The sequence below is a fragment of the Eublepharis macularius genome, chromosome 9 (assembly GCF_028583425.1).
Source record: "Eublepharis macularius isolate TG4126 chromosome 9, MPM_Emac_v1.0, whole genome shotgun sequence".
NCBI classification, from domain to species: domain Eukaryota; kingdom Metazoa; phylum Chordata; class Lepidosauria; order Squamata; family Eublepharidae; genus Eublepharis; species Eublepharis macularius.
In genome coordinates this window covers 105,309,280-105,327,779 of record NC_072798.1, presented here as the reverse complement: position 1 = coordinate 105,327,779, position 18,500 = coordinate 105,309,280, and the positions used below count along the sequence as shown (strand labels likewise).

Below are 18,500 nucleotides of genomic sequence, written 5' to 3'. Positions count from 1 at the left end.
CGGCGTTCCAGTAGGTCTAAAAAGAAGTCACGTGGGTTTTGGCTCCGCCCATGTAATTTCTTTCCCTCTGAGTGCAAACAGAGTGGTGCTGGCCTGGGCTCCGAAGAAAGGCAAGGTGCTTGGATTAATTCTGCTGTGCTCTTTTGCTTTCATTTCTGACTGGGCAGGGAGGGGGAGGAGAAAATGATTGCCAGGTGGATGCTGGTCTGGGCTCCAAAGGAACGAAAGCTGCTTGGATTAATTCTGCTCTGCTCCTTTACTTTCATTTGTGACGGGGGGAGGGAGAGAAAATGAGTGAGTGAGTGATGTCACTTCCAGGTCAAAGGTAATCTGATGGCATTCCCTAAGCTCCACCCCTTCCAATGATGTCACTTCCAGCATACTGTGCCAAAACCCCACCCCTTCCTGTGATGTCACTTTCAAGGCACTTCCTCAAACCCGCCTCTTCCTCTGAAGTCACTTCAATGTATCATGTCTGGCGGCTCTCTAACATCTGACATGTATTCTGTGTGGCTCTTACATTAAGCAAGTTTGGCCACCCCTGGTCTATGGCCATAGATGCTTTTAGCAAGATTCTTTTGTAGATTTCTGGGGGAAAGTTTGGCAGCAGGAATCAAGAACATTTTGCTGTTTTGAGAGAACATTTTGCCATCTTTGAGTGGAATTGGCTGAGTTCTCTGATCTTGACAGAATGTTAAGATTCCCCACTGCATGGTGCCACTTTTGCTTCCCCTAGAGAATCAAAACCACGCTCCGAGGCCCATGTCGAGATCTTTGTCTCAGCCTCTGAAGGCTGTCACCAGGAAGAAGTCTGATGTGGGCACCAGCCAGAGACCTCGTACTCCTCAGAGTTCCAGTGTAATTAATCCAGAAGTCACCATGGAAATCTTTTCTGGGCTGAGGTTAAGGTGAGCAATCCATGTGGAAAAGTGCTTATGATTTTGTAGCCTGAAAGCACAGGAGGGAAAGGGGTACTGGTAATGAAAAATGAAAATTCTACACTGAGAAAATTTGGCTTGCGTGACTTGTATAAATTACGTATGTTGAGTACGTACATTCTTGTTTTGCATGATTTTGGTTTTTGTCTTAGGGTTGTGTGTACAGAAAGCTGAAACCTGTTAGCAGCCAAAGAAAAAGCCTATTCAGGCACGGGCTTCTGAGATTTCCTCAGGTGTCGCTTACATGCTTCCAAACATGTCCTGTCAGTTTTAAGAGCTGCTAGAAACTTATATTTGATTTTTCTTCTTAAACTGGAAGCAAAGCTTCTCTGGAATGAGTTCTGTGTCCAGTACCACATTTTGAACTTTTTTGCCCTCCTGCAAGATTGCAGCACTTACATTTGCTAAGAGAACCTTTGAAATAGTGGAATAGTGACTTCTCAGTGTGGGCACTTTCAGTCTGTGGTGTCTGATATACTAACTGGTGCAGATTTGGAGATGCTAACGAGATACAGTAGTTCAAGTTAGTTGAATAAAATGAGGTGCTCAAATGTGAAATTTCACCGAAGAAATGAGACTGCAGCCATACAAAGAAGTTCCTCTCATTCTATCTTTGTAATACTGTCATTGTAGAAACCCCCGTGTATCTTCGGCTGAGATGGAGAGAAAGATGGCCGGCCGGAAATTTATTAGACTTTCTCAGTTAAAAGAAAAGCTTTCATCGGGAAATCTTGAGGAAATGGACTGGGTGACTTTTGGCGTGATCATAAAGAAAGTCACTCCCCAGAGCTCCAGTAATGTAAATAGCGTCATCCTTCTCTTTTGCGCTCTCAACATGGCATTTTTATGGCTGTTAGTTAAGCTACATGTCATTGTCGATTTTTAGAAATCAGTTACTGAATTCTTGTTTGAATAAGTCTTAAAATGCTTCTCTCGCTGTTTCTTTTTGCCTGTGCGTTCGCTGTAGTGTTGCGAAGGGCATCATTTTGCCCAGGCCTTCTGACTGGCATTGGCCTCTGCAAAACTCTACAGTTCTAATTGATTCTGTCTTTGGGGCTCTAATGGGGGGCAGTGGGCAGCAGCGACAGGGAAAATTGGCCTGGAAGAAAAGCTTATAAATGCGGAGCTGTAAAAAGAGGGGACAGAAGTGTTAACATATTAGGCAGATTTTGTGTCATAATTGTGCCTCATTGCCCGACTGTACAAAATGGCCATGTTTCACCACCCTTTCACTTCAGAAGTGCTGGTGTAGCAACAGGTTTCAGTATGAACAGCGAGTCAGGAAGTCTCCGGTTAATATCTCGCCTTGGCAACAGTTTTAGGCAAGCTGTTCTCTGACCCTAACCCCCCCAGGCTTCCATCTGCAATATGGGCAAAATAACAATAGCCTACCTCCCAGGGTTGCTGTAAAGATCTCTGAAGTTATGTTGGTGAAGCGCACTTAGCGCCTGAAAAGTGCAATGCAGATGCTTACTGAAGAACTATTGAAGTTTAGGCTTCCACTTGTGTCCAGCCTGTGCCCCTGTAAAAACTAAAGCAAAACTCAAGTTTTGTTTCCTCTCTTGCCAAATCATTAAAAATATCCCTCAGCACCATAGAGAGAGCTTAAGAGTCTAAATCTGCACTGTATTTCAGTAAGATGGGTAGGGTGTAGCTTTCAAAGTAGGCATTTGCTAGGTTTTACCTTCCTTGCAGCAGACGTATATATGTCAACATTGTGCTCTGAGAGAGGTGTGATTTGCGCAATAACCCCAATAGCTGTAAGCATGGTGCAGTTTTATTTGCATTCTCTTTACACGTTGCAATCTTTTCCAGGGTAAAACTTTCAGCATTTGGTACTTGAATGATCTGCGTGACTTCAGCAAATGTGTCTCCTTGTTCCTCTTCGGTGAGGTTCACAAGAATCACTGGAAAACAGACCAAGGCATGGCAATTGGGCTGCTCAATGCTAATCCCATGAAGTCAAAGGAAGGGTCTGATGAGGTACGAGACCACCCCCACACACACACACACAAACCTTTTTTTCTTCAACACAAGTGCCTTGCGTCCTGTATCAGAATCATTTAGGCTTGCCATTTGCCCACTTGCAGTTTGTTAAATTCCCACCCTCAAGAAATGGAGGAACAGAAGAAAAAATGGCCTCCGTAGTGATGCTCATGGGGAAATTCCTATGGTCTTTACCATAGAGATTAGGGGGAAATTGTAGCACGTCATCTGGAAGTGACGTTTCTTCCTCTGCAAACTCCACTGTCCCCAGGCACTACCCCCAGAATCTGGTGCTTGCCAAAGCGGTGCTGGCAACCCTAGAAACTTCTCAAGTGTGATGCGTAGTTTGTGTTTTTAGTGGACATCACATTGGGGTCATGTCCTCTGTTTCCTGGACCTTCTGGTGTCACTTTTTCCAGCCCGCAACCCAGAGACAGCCCGCATCTCAGACGGGGAGTCGGGAGACTCTGCCGGAAGCTTGGCCCGTCACTCTTATCCAGCCTGTCCTGCTTCACAGGGTTTTTCGTTTGCTTGTTTGATGGCCCACCTTTCCTCCCAGCTGGGGAGCTCAAAGCAGCTTGCCGTGTTCTCTTTTCCTCCATTTTATTCTCACAGCTGTTGTGAGGACAGAATGGAGGAGAGGAGAATAATGTAAACCACTTTAGGACCCATGCTGGGGATAATGCATGGGGGTATCAGTGAAATAAATAAATAATCTAAATAAATATGAAGTATCTCCCACTCCGGTGAAGGAGAGAAAAGCCAGGACTGGTTCTTTACTTTGGGGCGAAAGGAAATGGGCACAAGGAAACACATTGGCAATCACCCTGTTGCCCAGGGGCGTTAAAATAGAGACAACTGTGCTAGTGCTACACACTTTCACCTGGTAATGGCCTTTGCTCTGTATCTTCAGTGCAAGTCTGACTCTTGTTGCTGCTGCTTCTCCTTAGGTGTGTGTGTCTGTCGATCATCCCCAAAAGATCTTACTTCTGGGGGAGTCTGTGGACTTGGGAACCTGCAAGGGTAGGAAAAAAAATGGAGAGCCTTGTATGCAGAGGGTTAATCTGGTGAGTAAACATTCGCTGGGTGTTGAAAGGCCATCTGGCCATTTCTTTGGAGATTTGTGTGTTTGCTTTGGGGATGTTACAATAATTTGTAATGGAAGACAAGGTCAAAAACGTGTTGGGGGAGGGGGCAAAACCTTCCATCCAGATCAACGTGTCAGTCCCTGGCAGTTGGGTCCCCAAGTTCTCCAGAGTTAACACACAGGTGTTCTAGTTGAAGTAACTTTATTAGAGATCCATTCAGTACAAAGTGCATCGACAGTTGAAATTGGCAGAAGTGACGTATGTGGGGCTAGCAATGTTAGTTATAGGGAACATTCCAGCCTTAGGACAGAAAACCGTTAAGGGGGGGTGGGGATTAGTGAGACATTGTTTTAGAACAGACAGTGAGAACGATGGATTTATCTTTGGTTCTCAGGAAGAGCACACCGTGAGCCAGCTTCGGCTGGCTGTCAAGGACACTTGCTCAGCGGAGCGAGAAGGAGAAAGTAAACATTGCAAGATAACAGGCACTGAGCAATAAAGAACTTCCCCCATTCTCAGGAGCCATAGGCAGAACCCACATACATTCATGGCAGATATGCAGGAGGCATATATGACAATGTGTTTTTCCTGGGGGGAAATCAGGACTCGTTGAGGGGCTGGCCAGTAATACTGTACTTCATTTCATTGAGCTTTGTTGTCCTTCCGTATAGTAACTGGCAAAATCCCCTCCTCAGTAGTACCACCACTCCCAATGGCATCTCTCACTGCCTGGGGCTGAGCAGCCTCCGTGTAGCTCCTAATTTCCCACCACCTAAATCATATTCCCGCATGCTGCCTCTTGCCTTCCAAATTCCCCTTATGTGCAGGGACACCAGATCTACCCCATCACTGGCCTGAGCATCTCTGTATTCAAGTCTCCTTCCACTGGCATATATGAATTATACATTCACCTGTGGTTTGAAAGCAGTCTTATTAAATTGGTTGGTTCCAACAAGGCATGTAGTAGCAGCCCTGTGCCAGTCAAAGTCAGATTTTGATGCTTCATCCAGGCAGAAAATGAGGCTTTGTCAAAAATGTGGAAGGTTTGGGGTGCCAAACTGAGGTCCATTTTGGCCAAGTGTCTCTCATGGAGAAAATGTCAGCTTAGTAGCCTGTGTGGTGGTGTCTGGTGTAAGAAGTTCTGATCTGTTGTATATTAAGACAACAGGTGCTTTATGTCCACACATTTGGTACTTGGGGGTAATCTATCACTTCTGCTGTGCCCCAATATGAGCTTCGGGTGGTATGTTGCCCTTTTTGTTTCAAGACCTTCATCAGAGGCCCAATTCTGTGTGACCCCGTTGGCGGAAGCTGCAGAGGGAAGGTTCCTTTCTGATAAGATACCAATATTAGGGAACTCTTTCCTCACAGACATTCACCTGGCACCTAATTCACAGATGTTTTAGTGCCAGACCAAGATGTTTTTCCTCTCTAGAGCTCTTTTATGTTAACCCCATAACAAGGTGATGCAAGTCTATTCAATGTACTTTTTAATTAAATTATGCTGGTTATAGATTGCTATGGTTTTAACTGTAGTATGTTATCTGCTATTTCATCTGGGAGGGGTTTTTTATAGCTTGCTTTGTATGTTTTGCTATTTTAGGAGATGGTTCTTGATATTTGCAGCTGTAGTAATAATTGGTGGTTTTGTTTTTAATGGATAGATTTTTATGGTCTTAGTTTACAGTAGAAATGTAAATAGTACTTTAAAGAAATAAATGGCCCATGGCCCTCCTGCTCGTCTCTTCCTTCAGAACGACTGTGAGTATTGCCAGTATCACGTCCAATCCCAGTACCGACGACTCAGTTCAAAGCGGGCAGATCTGCAGTCTACCTTCTCAGTCACTCGGGCTCCAAAAAGGAATGCGAAGAAGGCTTCTGGCTTGAAAGAGAGACTTTGTCAAGACGGATTTTACTATGGAGGCGTTTCCTCCGCAGCCTATGCAGCCTCGGTGTAAGAAACCTCATTCCCCATGTTCTTTTCTTCAAGATGTGGGTCTCACGAAAAGTAAAACTTGTGCAGTGTTGAAGTCTTCCTTGTAGTAAGAGCAACACCTTTAGGTTATCTACCCTGGGAAGCTTGAATGTCGGAAGGGACCACTGGGAGCACTGGGAGATGAGAGAGACAGAACTAAGTGGGGCCAAATGTGAGCAAGTGCAGCCACACCTGTGCAATAGGGGAGGAAAAAGTGGGGCAGGGTGCTTCAACAGGGCTTTCCTGGACAGGATTAGGCTTTGCAGAGGGGTGGTGGGATACTTGGGGAAGGGGTTCTTTCCTCTGGGCCCAAGGGTTTAAACTGGAGTTGTTATCGCCAGAGTTGCAGTCTTTCTCCCTAACCTTTCAATGCCTCTCCCTCCTCCGGGCTTACTGGGAGGCTTCTCTGCCTTTGAAAAGCAAAATCCTTTTGTTTCCTACTGCATAGTTCAGAATCTCTTCCTTGAGGAAGAGAATCACCTCCTTGTGTTGAACAGGAGCTGATGGCCACATTTGGACAGCTCCTCCAGGTGTGCACTCTTAGCTTAGATCTCTTTCTAGGTGTTATGTTCTATTTCTTGTCCTCCAGCACAGCTGCTGCCATTCCTAAGAAGAAGATCCAAACCACTCTGTCCAATTTGGTTGTGAAAGGAGTTGATGCAATTCTGCAGGACACAAAGCAAAAACTGGGTAACTCTCTTGAATGCTCCAGGCTGCAAAGTGTCTCTACAGATGGCAGCTTTTCCCTGTTGACAGCAAGAGATAATTCTCCCAGGTCATCCCCGTTTTCTAGCCTCCTGCCTGACTCCTGTTTGCAGGCAGAAACTGAGTTGCCATCTAGTTGCTTTAAAGTCCCTCAAGTCAAGGAAAGCAAAATTGGCCAAGATCGCAAGATAATCTAGGACAGATCAGTCCTGGTTAGTCAAAGAAGACATGCCTGGATGTTGTTCCATTTCCAGCGGGTGTTTTTTTTAAAAAAATGTGCTACTAAAAAACCAATTTTTGTCATTTGGAAAGTATTAATTTCTGTTGAGATGTGCCTTTCACCAGTAGAAGAACAGTTCTTTTAATGGCATGTTTTGACTCTGAAGTAGGAACACTTATATCCTTCATCGTTGTATCTATTATAATAATAATAATAACAACATTCAATTTATATACCGCCCTTCAGGATGACTTAACACCCACTCAGAGCAGTTTACAAACTACGCCATTATTATTCTCACAACAAAACACCCTGGGGGTGGGTGGGGCTGAGAGAGCTAGAAGCTGTGACTGACCCAAGGTCACCCAGCTGGCTTCAAGTGGAGGGGTGTGGAATTGTACCCGGATTCTCCAGATTAGAATCCTGCTACTTTTAACCACTACACCAAACAGGTACCTTGAGACATACATCTTGAGAAGCATAAAATGTGAAGCAGGTGAAGGTTACTGTTTTTCAACTTTGTTCTCCAAACACAATATTCAAGTGGCTACATTTTATCATAAAACAAAACAGAAGTCCAGTGGCACTTTAAAGACTACAACATTTTATTATTCTAGTATTTTATTATTCTGGTACATTTATTATTCTAGTATGAGCTTTCATGAAACAGCTCACTTCAGATAAAATGGGAAGCAAGAAAATAATTTCCCTCGTTTTAAAGCTAATTACAGAAAGAGAGCGGGGGGGGGGGGGGGGAGAGGGAGGAGTAGACCAGAGGAACCCAGTATAATAAATCATGTGAGATTCTCTGTGTGGGAATTTAAGCCACTTGGGTAGTTTAATAGATCAGCTGCACACATCCCCCTTCTGGCTTCTCCTTTCCCCTCTTGAGTGTTCTGAGTTACATGTTCATGGATGCTAACCCTGGCCAACTCTAGCCTTGTTCCCTTAGAACCATGATTTCCAAATCCACTTTAATCCTGTGCTTTCAAATGATGTCTTGTGAAGGACCCACGGCTTGCATTAACCATACTTGGTGCTGGTGCATAATGCTGTGGCAAGTGGCAAAGCCTGATTGGACTTTTCTTCTTTTGTATGTTGGTCTCATCCTAAGTTTGAGACTTTGTTGCACAGGCAACAGCGTGTAAACTGGGCTATTCAGCACGTACCTGAGACCTTCTTGCGTTAACTTCTGCTCGCCTCTGTTGAATCGTATTTGTAAGCAGATCTGTCAGTACCTTGGGCTAAAAAAAAGGAACTTCACCCAGACAAGAAATTTTGTGCAAAGAAAAGCAGAGTTCTGTAACTATTAGTTGTGCAAGTTGAGCAGATTTGCCTAGCTTTTCTTAATTTTAATTCTTCTGCAAACAAGAGAAAAGTTTGCATAGCTGTGGTTTTGCTAGGCATGGGGGGGGGGACCAGGAGCTCTGCAGGGCATGGAAGTTAGGACTCGCCCAACTGTAGAAACTTCGCTCGCTTATTTCTGTGTTTCAGGTTTGCCAAAACAGCCTTTGCCGTGTTCAGGGGAATTCAAGGAACTGTTGGCCATGCCATCCCTTGGGGCACGAAACCTCAATCAGCACTTAGCCAAAGCCAGTGCACCAGGTATGTGGGAAGGGAGGCTGAAATGCACTCGGCTCTTGTGGGAGAAAGGCTGCCTCCTCCTCCTCCTCTCACTTTCCCTTCTTTTCTCCCCCCACCTCCGCCAGCATCGTTGACTGAGAAGCAAAGCCCAGCTTTCCAATCTATCTCTGCCTCAGCCCTGCTGAAACAACAGAAGCGACAAATGCTGGAAGCTAGGAAAAGGAAGTCTGAAGAGCTGCAGAGGAGGTAGACCATTTTGTGATTGTCTGTGAAGGACCTGCTCTCTTCTTGTTCTCATTCGAAAAGCCAGTCTTAAGTATCCAAAGTATCCTATCAGTTGGCATCTCCTGAACTAAACAACCCAATAAAGCAAAATAAATGCATGGCTCTGGAAAAAAGAGTCTAAAGAGCACATGCTGAGCCTTTCGTTGGTTTCCCCAAGGAATGAATGCGTCCCATTCACATTCAAAAATAGTTCTTAAGCTATTCTGTAGGCTGATAGTGGTCTATGGACATCTTCTGGGGGGGGGGGTCTGAGATGCTGGGTATGGCTGTCATCAGCACACAGACTAGACATGGCCCTGGCGGGTGGCAGCTGCCACCTCCTCCCACCTTACCCCCAGCCCACTGGGACCAGGCCAGTAGCATTGTGCGTCTGAAAGATGACAGCACGTGTGAGCTGATGGCCTGCTACTGCTGGCTAAGAGCAGGCTGAGCCCCTGCAGCGCTGCCAGACCCAGAGATGATGGTGATTAAGAATAAGAATGCAACTGTAGTCCCCATTGTCATCAGGGCACTTGGAACCATCTCGAAAAACTTTGCAATTCATATGGAAAAACTGCAGCTTTCTGACATAATGCCTACAGAACTGCAAAAGACGGCGCTACTTGGAACAACATACATATTACGCCAATTTCTGGTTGATACTTAGGTCTCCAATAGAAACTTGTATCAGCTTAGCAAGGCCAGTCAGTAATAACGTGACCTCTGCTTATTGTTGATTGTGTTTCAGATAATTTAAATCATCATAATAATAATAATAACATTTGATTTATATACCGCCCTTCAGGATGACTTAACGCCCGCTCAGAGTGGTTTACAAAGTATGTCGTTATTATCCCCACAACAAAACACCCTGTGAGGTGGGTGGGACTGAGAGAGCTCTGAGAGAGCTGTGACTGACCCAGCCAAGGTCACCCAGCTGGCTTCCAGTGGAGGAGTGGGGAATCAAACCCGGTTGGACTTGAGCTGGAAGCAGCATGGCTGGGGCGGGGGGTGGGAGGGAGTGGGTCAGATAAGGAAAGAGAAAACGGGGGAGTGGGGTGAGGAAAACCTGAAGTGCTGAGGCGAGGACAAGGCGGGAAGCAGAGGCAGACTCCAGTCATTTCCTTTTCCATACATTGTGAGGCTTCGCCCTGCTCTGGCTCTGCTGGAGCGGGTCCAACTGTAGGGACGCGGGTCCCAGGCGGGTGACCCAGGCCTCGGGAGAAGAGGGTGGGGTGGGCTGACGCTGCCCAGGCTTCCCTCCCTCCCTCCTCCCTCGGTCTCTGTACTCGCTCCGCACTCTCCTCCCAACTCCTTCCTCTCCACACCTGCCTGCGGGTGGACTCCCCTTTTGTCAGACTGTGGCTAGATAAGGCACTCTCTGCGAGGTTCCCTTTAGAAGCAAGAATAAGTCCAGTGTCTGGCAAAGGAAGCTTTATTGCAGAAAAGGTCCATTATAGTCCACTGTCCTGAATAGGAGACTCAGGATGGTACATGATCATTGTTACCAATGAAAAGCAAGCATAGGATACAGAGTAACAATACCCATCTGGATCAGCCTCCCCCCACAGTTCTCAAAACAACATCTTTCAGTCCTGGGAAGCCGCTCTCCTTCAAGGCCAATGCTTGGTGGAACGGTGTTAGACAAAACAGTCTCCTCCGGTGGGAATGCTGCCTGGGAACTGGTGCACCTGGGAAGAAAGCACTTAAACACTAGAAGCATTAGAAAATGGAGTCAGTACAGTTTAGATATATACTGGACCTGACATTCTGCCCCCCTTAAAACAGATCCCCCCCTGGTTTATATGGGTAGCGAGTATGAAAAGCTTTGGTTAATCTAGGAGCATGAACATGTGCAGAGTTCACCCATTCATCGTAACCAGAATCAAAGTCCTTCCATCTAATGAGGTAAAAAAGCTGATTTCGCTTGAGTTTAGAGTCCAAAATTTGTTGTACCTCATAGTGTATTTGGTCGTCAATTAAAGTTGGAATGGGTGGAGCTTTGATGTGCCATTTGTTGTCGGTGGGAGCTCTCTTTAAAAGGCTGACATGGAACGTATCATGCACATGGCGCAGGTTCTTGGGCAGAGTTACAGCAACAGTCACTTTATTTATTATCTTGCGCACAGGAAAAGGTCCCAGGAATTTTAGAGCGAGTTTGCGGCTTGTCTGAGCTAGTTTCAGGTTTTTTGTGGAAATATACACATGATCTCCGGGTTGTAATTCCCATTCGGCCACACGATGGCGATCTGCGTATTTTTTATAATCCAGTTTGGCTTTTTCAAGGTGTTTCTTAATAAGAGCCCACTGCTGCGCCGCCTCCCCCCACCATGAAGATACATCTGGCAGTTTAGAGGAATGGAGAGGGGGTGCGTCCAATGGGAAGGGATTGAAGTGAGTCCCGTATACAATTTTGAATGGGGCCTCTCCCGTTGAAGCGTGTACACTGTTGTTATAGGAGAATTCGGCTAGGGGGAGAAGGTCCACCCAGTTATCTTGTTGAAAATTGATGTAGCAACGAAGGAACTGTTCTAATATCTGGTTTGTTTTTTCGGATTGCCCGTCGGTTTGTGGGTGGTGGCTTGAACTGATGCCTTGCTCAATATTCAACATTTTCAAAAGCTCCCGCCAGAAGTTGGCAACGAACTGTCCGCCGCGATCCGAAATCACCTTGGACGGAAAAGAATGTAATTTTACGATGTGTTTTAGAAACAGATCCGCTAGTTTCCGAGCGGAGGGTATAGCAGTACAGGGGATAAAATGAGCTTGTTTGGAGAACAGATCTACCACAACTAAAATACAATTATGTCCTTTTGAGCTAGGTAGATCAGTGATAAAGTCCATGGAGATTATTTCCCAGGGCCTGTTCGGCGTTTCCAATGGTTGCAGGAGACCCGGAGGCTTCCCTTTTCTGGTTTTTGCGCTGAGGCAAACAGGGCAGGAACTAATGTATTGGGAAATGTCTTTGCGCATGCCCGGCCAGTGGGAGCATCATGACAGCGCTGCAAGACTTCCAGCTTGAGGCTGTCTGGGACATAAAACTTGCTCCCAGCTAGCCAATCCCCGTGTGGAGATTGGGTTAGTTTGTTTCGCGGAGCTTTATCCCCCTCCTTCTCCACTTCAGTTTTAAGTTTCGATTTCCACTCTTGGTTGGCCGGGAGGGGCTGCTTGGCACGGCTGCGAGTAGTCACCACGCCCCCAAGTTGCGTAGGCGAGAAGACCGTGTCGACAGTCTCCGCCCGTTTGCTCTTATGTTGGGGCATGCGCGACAGGGCGTCCGCCAAAAAGTTAGTTTTGCCCGGGAGATAATTTAGAGTGAAGTTGAATTTGGAAAAGAATTCCGCCCACCGCAATTGCTTGGCATTCAGTCTGCGTGGGCTTCGGAGGGCCTCCAAATTTTTATGATCTGTCCAGACCTCGAAAGGGTATCGCGCTCCCTCCAGCCAATGCCTCCAGTTAGTAAGGGCTGCTTTTACTGCAAAGGCCTCCTTCTCCCACACATTCCAATTCCTTTCCGCCTCCGAAAACTTTCTAGACAAGAATGCACAAGGCCGCAATTTCCCATCCTCCCCCTTCTGTAGCAAAACCCCCCCTATTGCCGTATCGCTGGCGTCGACCTGTACTATGAAGGGGGATTGTTCGTTGGGGTGGGAGAGGATGGGTTCCGTTACAAATTGCTTTTTTAGGCATTCGAAGGCCGTTTGGCAATCGGGGGTCCATGGTAATTTGGAAGAGGGTTTTTTAGCTTGGTCCCCTTTATCTTTGGTTTTCAGCAACTCTGTTAAGGGGAGTGTGATTTGGGCGAAATTTGCTATGAAGTCTCTATAGAAGTTGGCAAAACCCAGGAAGGATTGCAGTTCTTTGCGGGTGGTGGGTGTCTGCCAATCTTGGATCGCCTGTATTTTGGCTGGATCCATTTTTAGACCCTCTTGGGAGATACAATATCCAAGGTAAGTGAGTTCGGTTTTATGGAATTCACATTTGGACAACTTGATGGGCAGTTTATTCTTCATCAAGGTGGCTAGGACTTTTTGTACCATTTGAATATGTTCTTCCTCGGTGTCCGAATAAATTAAAACATCATCAAGGTACACCACCACCCCTTTGTACAGAAATTCGTGTAGAACTTCGTTTATCATGGACATGAATACAGACGGGGCTCCCGTCAATCCAAAAGGCATAACTAAGTATTCATATTGTCCGAGGGGCGTATTAAACGCGGTTTTCCACTCATCCCCTGCCTTGATACGAACGTGGAAGTAAGCATCTTTTAGATCTAATTTCGTAAAGATCTTACCTTGGGCCACGACGTTGAGAAGGTCTCGGATGAGCGGTATGGGATAGGCGTTGTTGGTGGATACTGCATTCAGTCCTCGGAAATCCGTGCACAGTCTGAGCCCCCCATCCTTCTTTTTCACGAAGAGGACTGGAGCGGCGTGGGGGCTAGAGGCTGGGCGGATGAACCCTCGTTGGAGGTTGGTGTCGATGAATTTCCGGAGCTCTTCGCGTTCATGGAGACTCATGGGATAGAGTCGTCCTTTGGGCAGTGAGGCCCCGGGTAAAATTTCCACCGCACAGTCCGTTCGTCGGTGCGGGGGTAGAGTATCAGCTTCCTCCTCAGAGAAAGCATTTAGAAAAGGCCAGTACGGTTCGGGTATTTGGTTGACTTCTTCTTGGGTGAGGAGTGCCTTTTCCTTGTGAGTTGGATCTTCGCCCCAGTTTTGATTCCAACGGTGATTTTTACAGTTGGCATGATTGAAGGTAATACATCCTTGTGCCCAGTCTATGTAGGGATTGTGATCACATAGCCATTTGCTGCCTAGAATTAACGGGTACTTGGCAGTAGAGCTGATGACAAAGGACCTCTTCTCCCAATGTTGTCCCATGCCTGTGATCACCGGGATGGTTTCAGTTGTGACAGGATTCATGTTGGTACCATCCATTTGTTCAAAGATTACTGGATTTTGTAAATCCCGAGTTGGTAAGACCAGTCCATTGACTAGAGCTGGGGCTATAATGTCTCTCGAGCAGCCTGAGTCAATAAGAGCTTGCACCCGAATGTGCATTTTCCTCTCTGGGTTGATTAGAGTCACTGGCATGAATAAGATGGACCCAGGTGGCCGGTTCCGTGCAGGGACGGGCTTGGGGCGGATCTGTCGTTTGGGCCCTTTTACGACAGATCCATCTCGTTTCCCGACTGGGGACTTTCTGGATTGACTTCTGAAGATGGGGAAGCGGGATCGTATTCCATAACTTCTTCCGCTTCCAGCCCTCTCTCTGAGGCTGACCTTTGGGAAGCGCCGCGGCCTCTGTTTGCTCGTGGAGCTGGAGTCGGGCGTTGGAGCGTAGGAAACGGAGCAAGGGTTGGACGCCGTAATTGAAGCGGAGGTCTTTGCACAGGCCGGTAGGGGCATTGTGCTGCAAAGTGACCAGCCTGTCCGCATTGCAAACACAGCCCTTGTTGCCATCTAGCATCTCTCGCTCCACGGGTGGCGTAGCCAGTTCCCCGTGCTCCCCTCTGTAAGGTCAATGGTCTTCTTTGTCCCGTTTGTTGTTGTTGTTCAACCAAACGGACTTCTAAAATGCGATTCTCCACTTCGCACACAAGTTGAATCCAACCTAACAGTGTAGGGGGATTGTCTTGCATGAGGGCTCTGTCCAAAAGTCTCGGGTTAAGTCCTTGTTTGAACAGAATAATTTTTGTGGACTCCTCACACCTGGGGCACTTGGCTGCTAATTGCCGGAATTTTGTGACATAGTCTCTTGCTGACATGCTGCCTTGTTTGAGGGCTTGCAATTCTGTTCGGGCCCGGGTTTCTTCTAAGGGGTCTTCATATTGTGCTCGGATAGCATCCACCAACCCCTGGAGAGTATCGAGTTCTGGGGCCCCAACATTGTATAGTCCTACATACCAGTCCGCTGCCTTGCCTTGTAAGCGGGATCCAAGATGTTCAATTTGACTGGCCTCACTGCCGAAGAGGTGTCCCCACCGGTTGAAAAATTGTACCACTTGCACCAGGAAAAATCCTAGTTTGGAGGGATCCCCATCGAAAGTGGCTTCCAGTTTCACCCAGCCCATCGGGAGTTCTTGTCTCGGAGCAGGCGCTGGGTAGAAGTCCATCGGCAGTCTTAATTGCGCCTGGGGCGCGGGAGGAGGTAACTGGAGCCTCGGTCGGGGCAACGGTGGCGGCTGTACTGGCGGCGGTTGAACCGGCAGTGCCGGCGGAGGTTGGGCCGGCGGTGCGGGCGGAGGTTGCCGTGGTTGAGCTGCCGGGGGTGGTCTCGGTTGGGCCGGAGGCTGCAGTGGCGGGCGAGTAGGTGGCGGCAGTCTTGGCCTGGCTGGTAACACGGGAGGCGTTGGCGGCAGCTGTCGAGGTGGAGGAGGCTGGGGTGGTTGAGTGGAGATCGGCCGCTGAGGAGGGGGTTGGAGGTGCCGTAGTGGTGCAGGCCTTCCCGGTTGATTCGGAGGTGGAAAGGCGGGCCGGTCCTGGGGCTGCTGCAACGGTATGAACTGCGGTCGAGGTGAGAGGGGCCGCAGCGGCGAGGGTCGAACGGGCGGAAGGCCGCGCGGGCTTGCCCCTCCAGGCGTTGTTATTCTGGGAAGCAACGGCTGGCCTCGTGGCGCTGGTAGACCATCTCCCGAAGGTTGCCCGACGGGAACAGTTTCTCGCGGTTGACCAGGGGCTCCCCCCTCGGATGGAGTCGCGTGTGCTCCCGCTTGGTCAGGCCGGACCGTTATAGGAGACGTATGGGGGGGTATCACCGGTGTATCACTTGGCTTTTCCTCCCCTTCCGTAGGCCTCTCAACGGGAGTCTCGTCTGGCGGCACATCCCCTCCCGCGTTAGGAGGTTCGGTGGGAGTCTCTCCGGGTGGCTCAACCGGGTTATCCCTTCTCGGTGGAACTTCCTGCTGTGTGGGAAGTTCCTTGGGTTGTTCTCCCGATTCGCCAGGATAGGTGCCCCCCTCGCCTGTAGGTGACGACCGCTGCTGAACTTCCTCCACTGGATAGGAGATGACACTTTGGAGGGTAGCTATCTGTATCGCCATCTCTTCAGGAGACAGTCTTTCTCCTGCTCCCATTGAGGAAATTAAATGAATGGCGTGAGCCAAACTTTCTTCCATATCCATCAGCTTAGCTTCTAACTGTTGCATTCGACTTGGCCCCGGTTGTTCACTCATGGAACCTTCATTCGTTGTACTCACCGGGGAGAAAGGGCCCCAAGGAGGAGGGTCCCCTTGGACGACTCGCGACCTCGCGGCTAGAATTCCCTTGGCCATACCTGTCACGGCCGAGATGCTGGTATCTACCGCATAGGTGCGACCTTGTATCTGCTCCCAACTTTGTTCAGGGACTTCCGTTGGCTCTTTCCACGGAGCAAGTTCGGAATAATCCCAACTCAGGGCGCCGCGGCGAGACGTGTCCCCCTCCGTCTGCTCAAACGTCCTGTTCCAATATCGCCATGGTTGGCTGCTATCTAGCTCCGGGACGGTTTCTAGGCTTCGGCGCCCGTCCATCGAAACTCGTGGATGGAGTCCACCTGCCCGGCGCTCTCTCGTTTCTCGGGGTCTGGCTCCCCACTCCGACGGGGTGGGTACCGAGATCAAGGGGAGAGCGGTTGCTTTCGGCCTTGCCCCGAGGTCGCCTTCGGTCTCATCCCGAGTACTGAGGTCGATGAGAGGCGGGGTGGAAGTGGAAGCTCCGGTTCCGTTCCCGGTTGCTCCCAGCTCCTGGGAGTCTTGGGCTTGCACAGGTTGATTGTCGGGAGACGCATACGGATCAAACAAAGGATCCCTGTCCGGGACAACCTTGGATTCCGCTGGGCCCGACTCAGACATGATTGGTAACAAAATGTCAGACTGTGGCTAGATAAGGCACTCTCTGCGAGGTTCCCTTTAGAAGCAAGAATAAGTCCAGTGTCTGGCAAAGGAAGCTTTATTGCAGAAAAGGTCCATTATAGTCCACTGTCCTGAATAGGAGACTCAGGATGGTACATGATCATTGTTACCAATGAAGAGCAAGCATAGGATACAGAGTAACAATACCCATCTGGATCAGCCTCCCCCCACAGTTCTCAAAACAACATCTTTCAGTCCTGGGAAGCCGCTCTCCTTCAAGGCCAATGCTTGGTGGAACGGTGTTAGACAAAACAGTCTCCTCCGGTGGGAATGCTGCCTGGGAACTGGTGCACCTGGGAAGAAAGCACTTAAACACTAGAAGCATTAGAAAATGGAGTCAGTACAGTTTAGATATATACTGGACCTGACATTTTTATCTCTTCCCCGTTCCCAGGCTCCACCTTCTAGTCCCGCCCCCGACAACCTGGCCGCTGCCCTAAGTAGCCGCCCCTGTGGTCGCTTTGCTCCTAGCCTCTCCTGGCCATTTCTTTTTTTCATTTAAAATTTTTCTTTATTTAAACTATAAACTATACGCCATAACATAATAAACAATAAACATAGAGAATAAGAAAAAACACACAATTCTAAACATGACACACTAACAATACATATATCTTCCGGCCATTTCTTAACCTCCTCTGTTCTGCTGGGCTGTTGCTCTCCCCCTGCCTGCCACTGGGTTGGGGTGTGGCCCGGTGCTATCTTCGCTGCCACTGACCTGCTACTCTTGGGGGTGCTAGCCAGCTATCTCTGCCTCCTGTGCCCCCTCTCCCTCTGGCTGGGCTGTTGAGCTTCCCACAGGCTGAGGAAAGGAGTTGCTCTGGAGCCTTGGCCGGGAAGCTGGTGGTAGCTAGGACCCAGGAGCTGCTGCGTAGCCTGCCTCCTGCTGATGAGGTTTCCTCAGCGGCCCTGGCCTCAGTGCTAAGGGTGGCAGGGCAGGAGGATGGGGCTGTAAGCCTTGTTTGGGGGGATGTGGCTCAGGGAGGGTTCCCACGTCTGGCCAGGGTGCCGGACATACATGCGTGTACACACACACACACACACACACCCCACCTGGTTCTATTGGGATGATTACTAGAGGCCCAGCACAGGGCCTCAAAGCTCAGTGAGCCGCCTTTGGCGCCAGAAATGTTAAGGTTCTCTAGCCTAGAACTTTCCCCTTTGCATTGGGGCTTCTGATGTTTTCCATCTCTTTGCAAGTCTCTGTTTTTGCCACTTCGATTAACAGTTGGCACCAGATCTGTTTTCCCCTTGGATAGAAAATCTTTCACATAGTGGAACAGAAGGATAAGCATATCTAATCATATAACATATCTTATAATTTCCCTCGTTAAGTCTAACATTTATCCTGATTTCTCTAATTCTTGGGCATGGTCATCACACACGAAGAATCAGCTTTCAAACTGCCTCACTTCCAATAGCCTAAAATATAATTATACGCTTAATTCAATCTTGCTGTAGTCACTATCAATTATTTTGAATTTTATTTTGTATGAGGTTTAAAATGGAATTGGCCCACCTTGAGTGCTCCCTCCTCTCTGTCCCCGTTCCTTTTGTGCCCAAGCTGACCTGGTTGATAAAGAGACCCAGCAGAGCTGATGCCTCTGTTTGGCCCATGAGACTGGATCTCTCGAGGCCTTGAGAACTCCTGCTCTCTCTCTCTCTCTCTCTCTCTCTCTCTCTCTCTCTCTCTCTCTCTCTCTCTCTCTCTCTCTCTCTCTCTCTCTCTCTCTCTCTCTCTCTCTCGGTTTCTGCCACCTGCCCCATCTTAGGGAGGCCTACCTGCTATCTCCCATCACAAAATAAGCTTGGGTGGGAAAGGGAGAGGAGAGGCGGCTCGTGA

The 18,500-nt window shown here is 48.3% G+C and overlaps 1 protein-coding gene across 4 annotated transcripts in view; it reads left to right on the top strand.

The window, feature by feature from the left end:
* The window catches only part of MCM10 (minichromosome maintenance 10 replication initiation factor), a 34,961-nt gene that overhangs the window by 9,565 nt on the left and 6,896 nt on the right, over positions 1-18,500 (top strand). For all 4 annotated transcript variants that reach the window (XM_054989122.1, XM_054989124.1, XM_054989120.1 and 1 more), the window contains exons 5-12: positions 737-908; positions 1,572-1,737; positions 2,754-2,921; positions 3,875-3,991; positions 5,767-5,966; positions 6,577-6,677; positions 8,407-8,517; positions 8,622-8,742. In XM_054989122.1, coding sequence (XP_054845097.1) covers positions 737-908; positions 1,572-1,737; positions 2,754-2,921; positions 3,875-3,991; positions 5,767-5,966; positions 6,577-6,677; positions 8,407-8,517; positions 8,622-8,742 — 1,156 coding nt within the window. The remainder of the gene's footprint in view (positions 1-736; positions 909-1,571; positions 1,738-2,753; positions 2,922-3,874; positions 3,992-5,766; positions 5,967-6,576; positions 6,678-8,406; positions 8,518-8,621; positions 8,743-18,500) is intronic.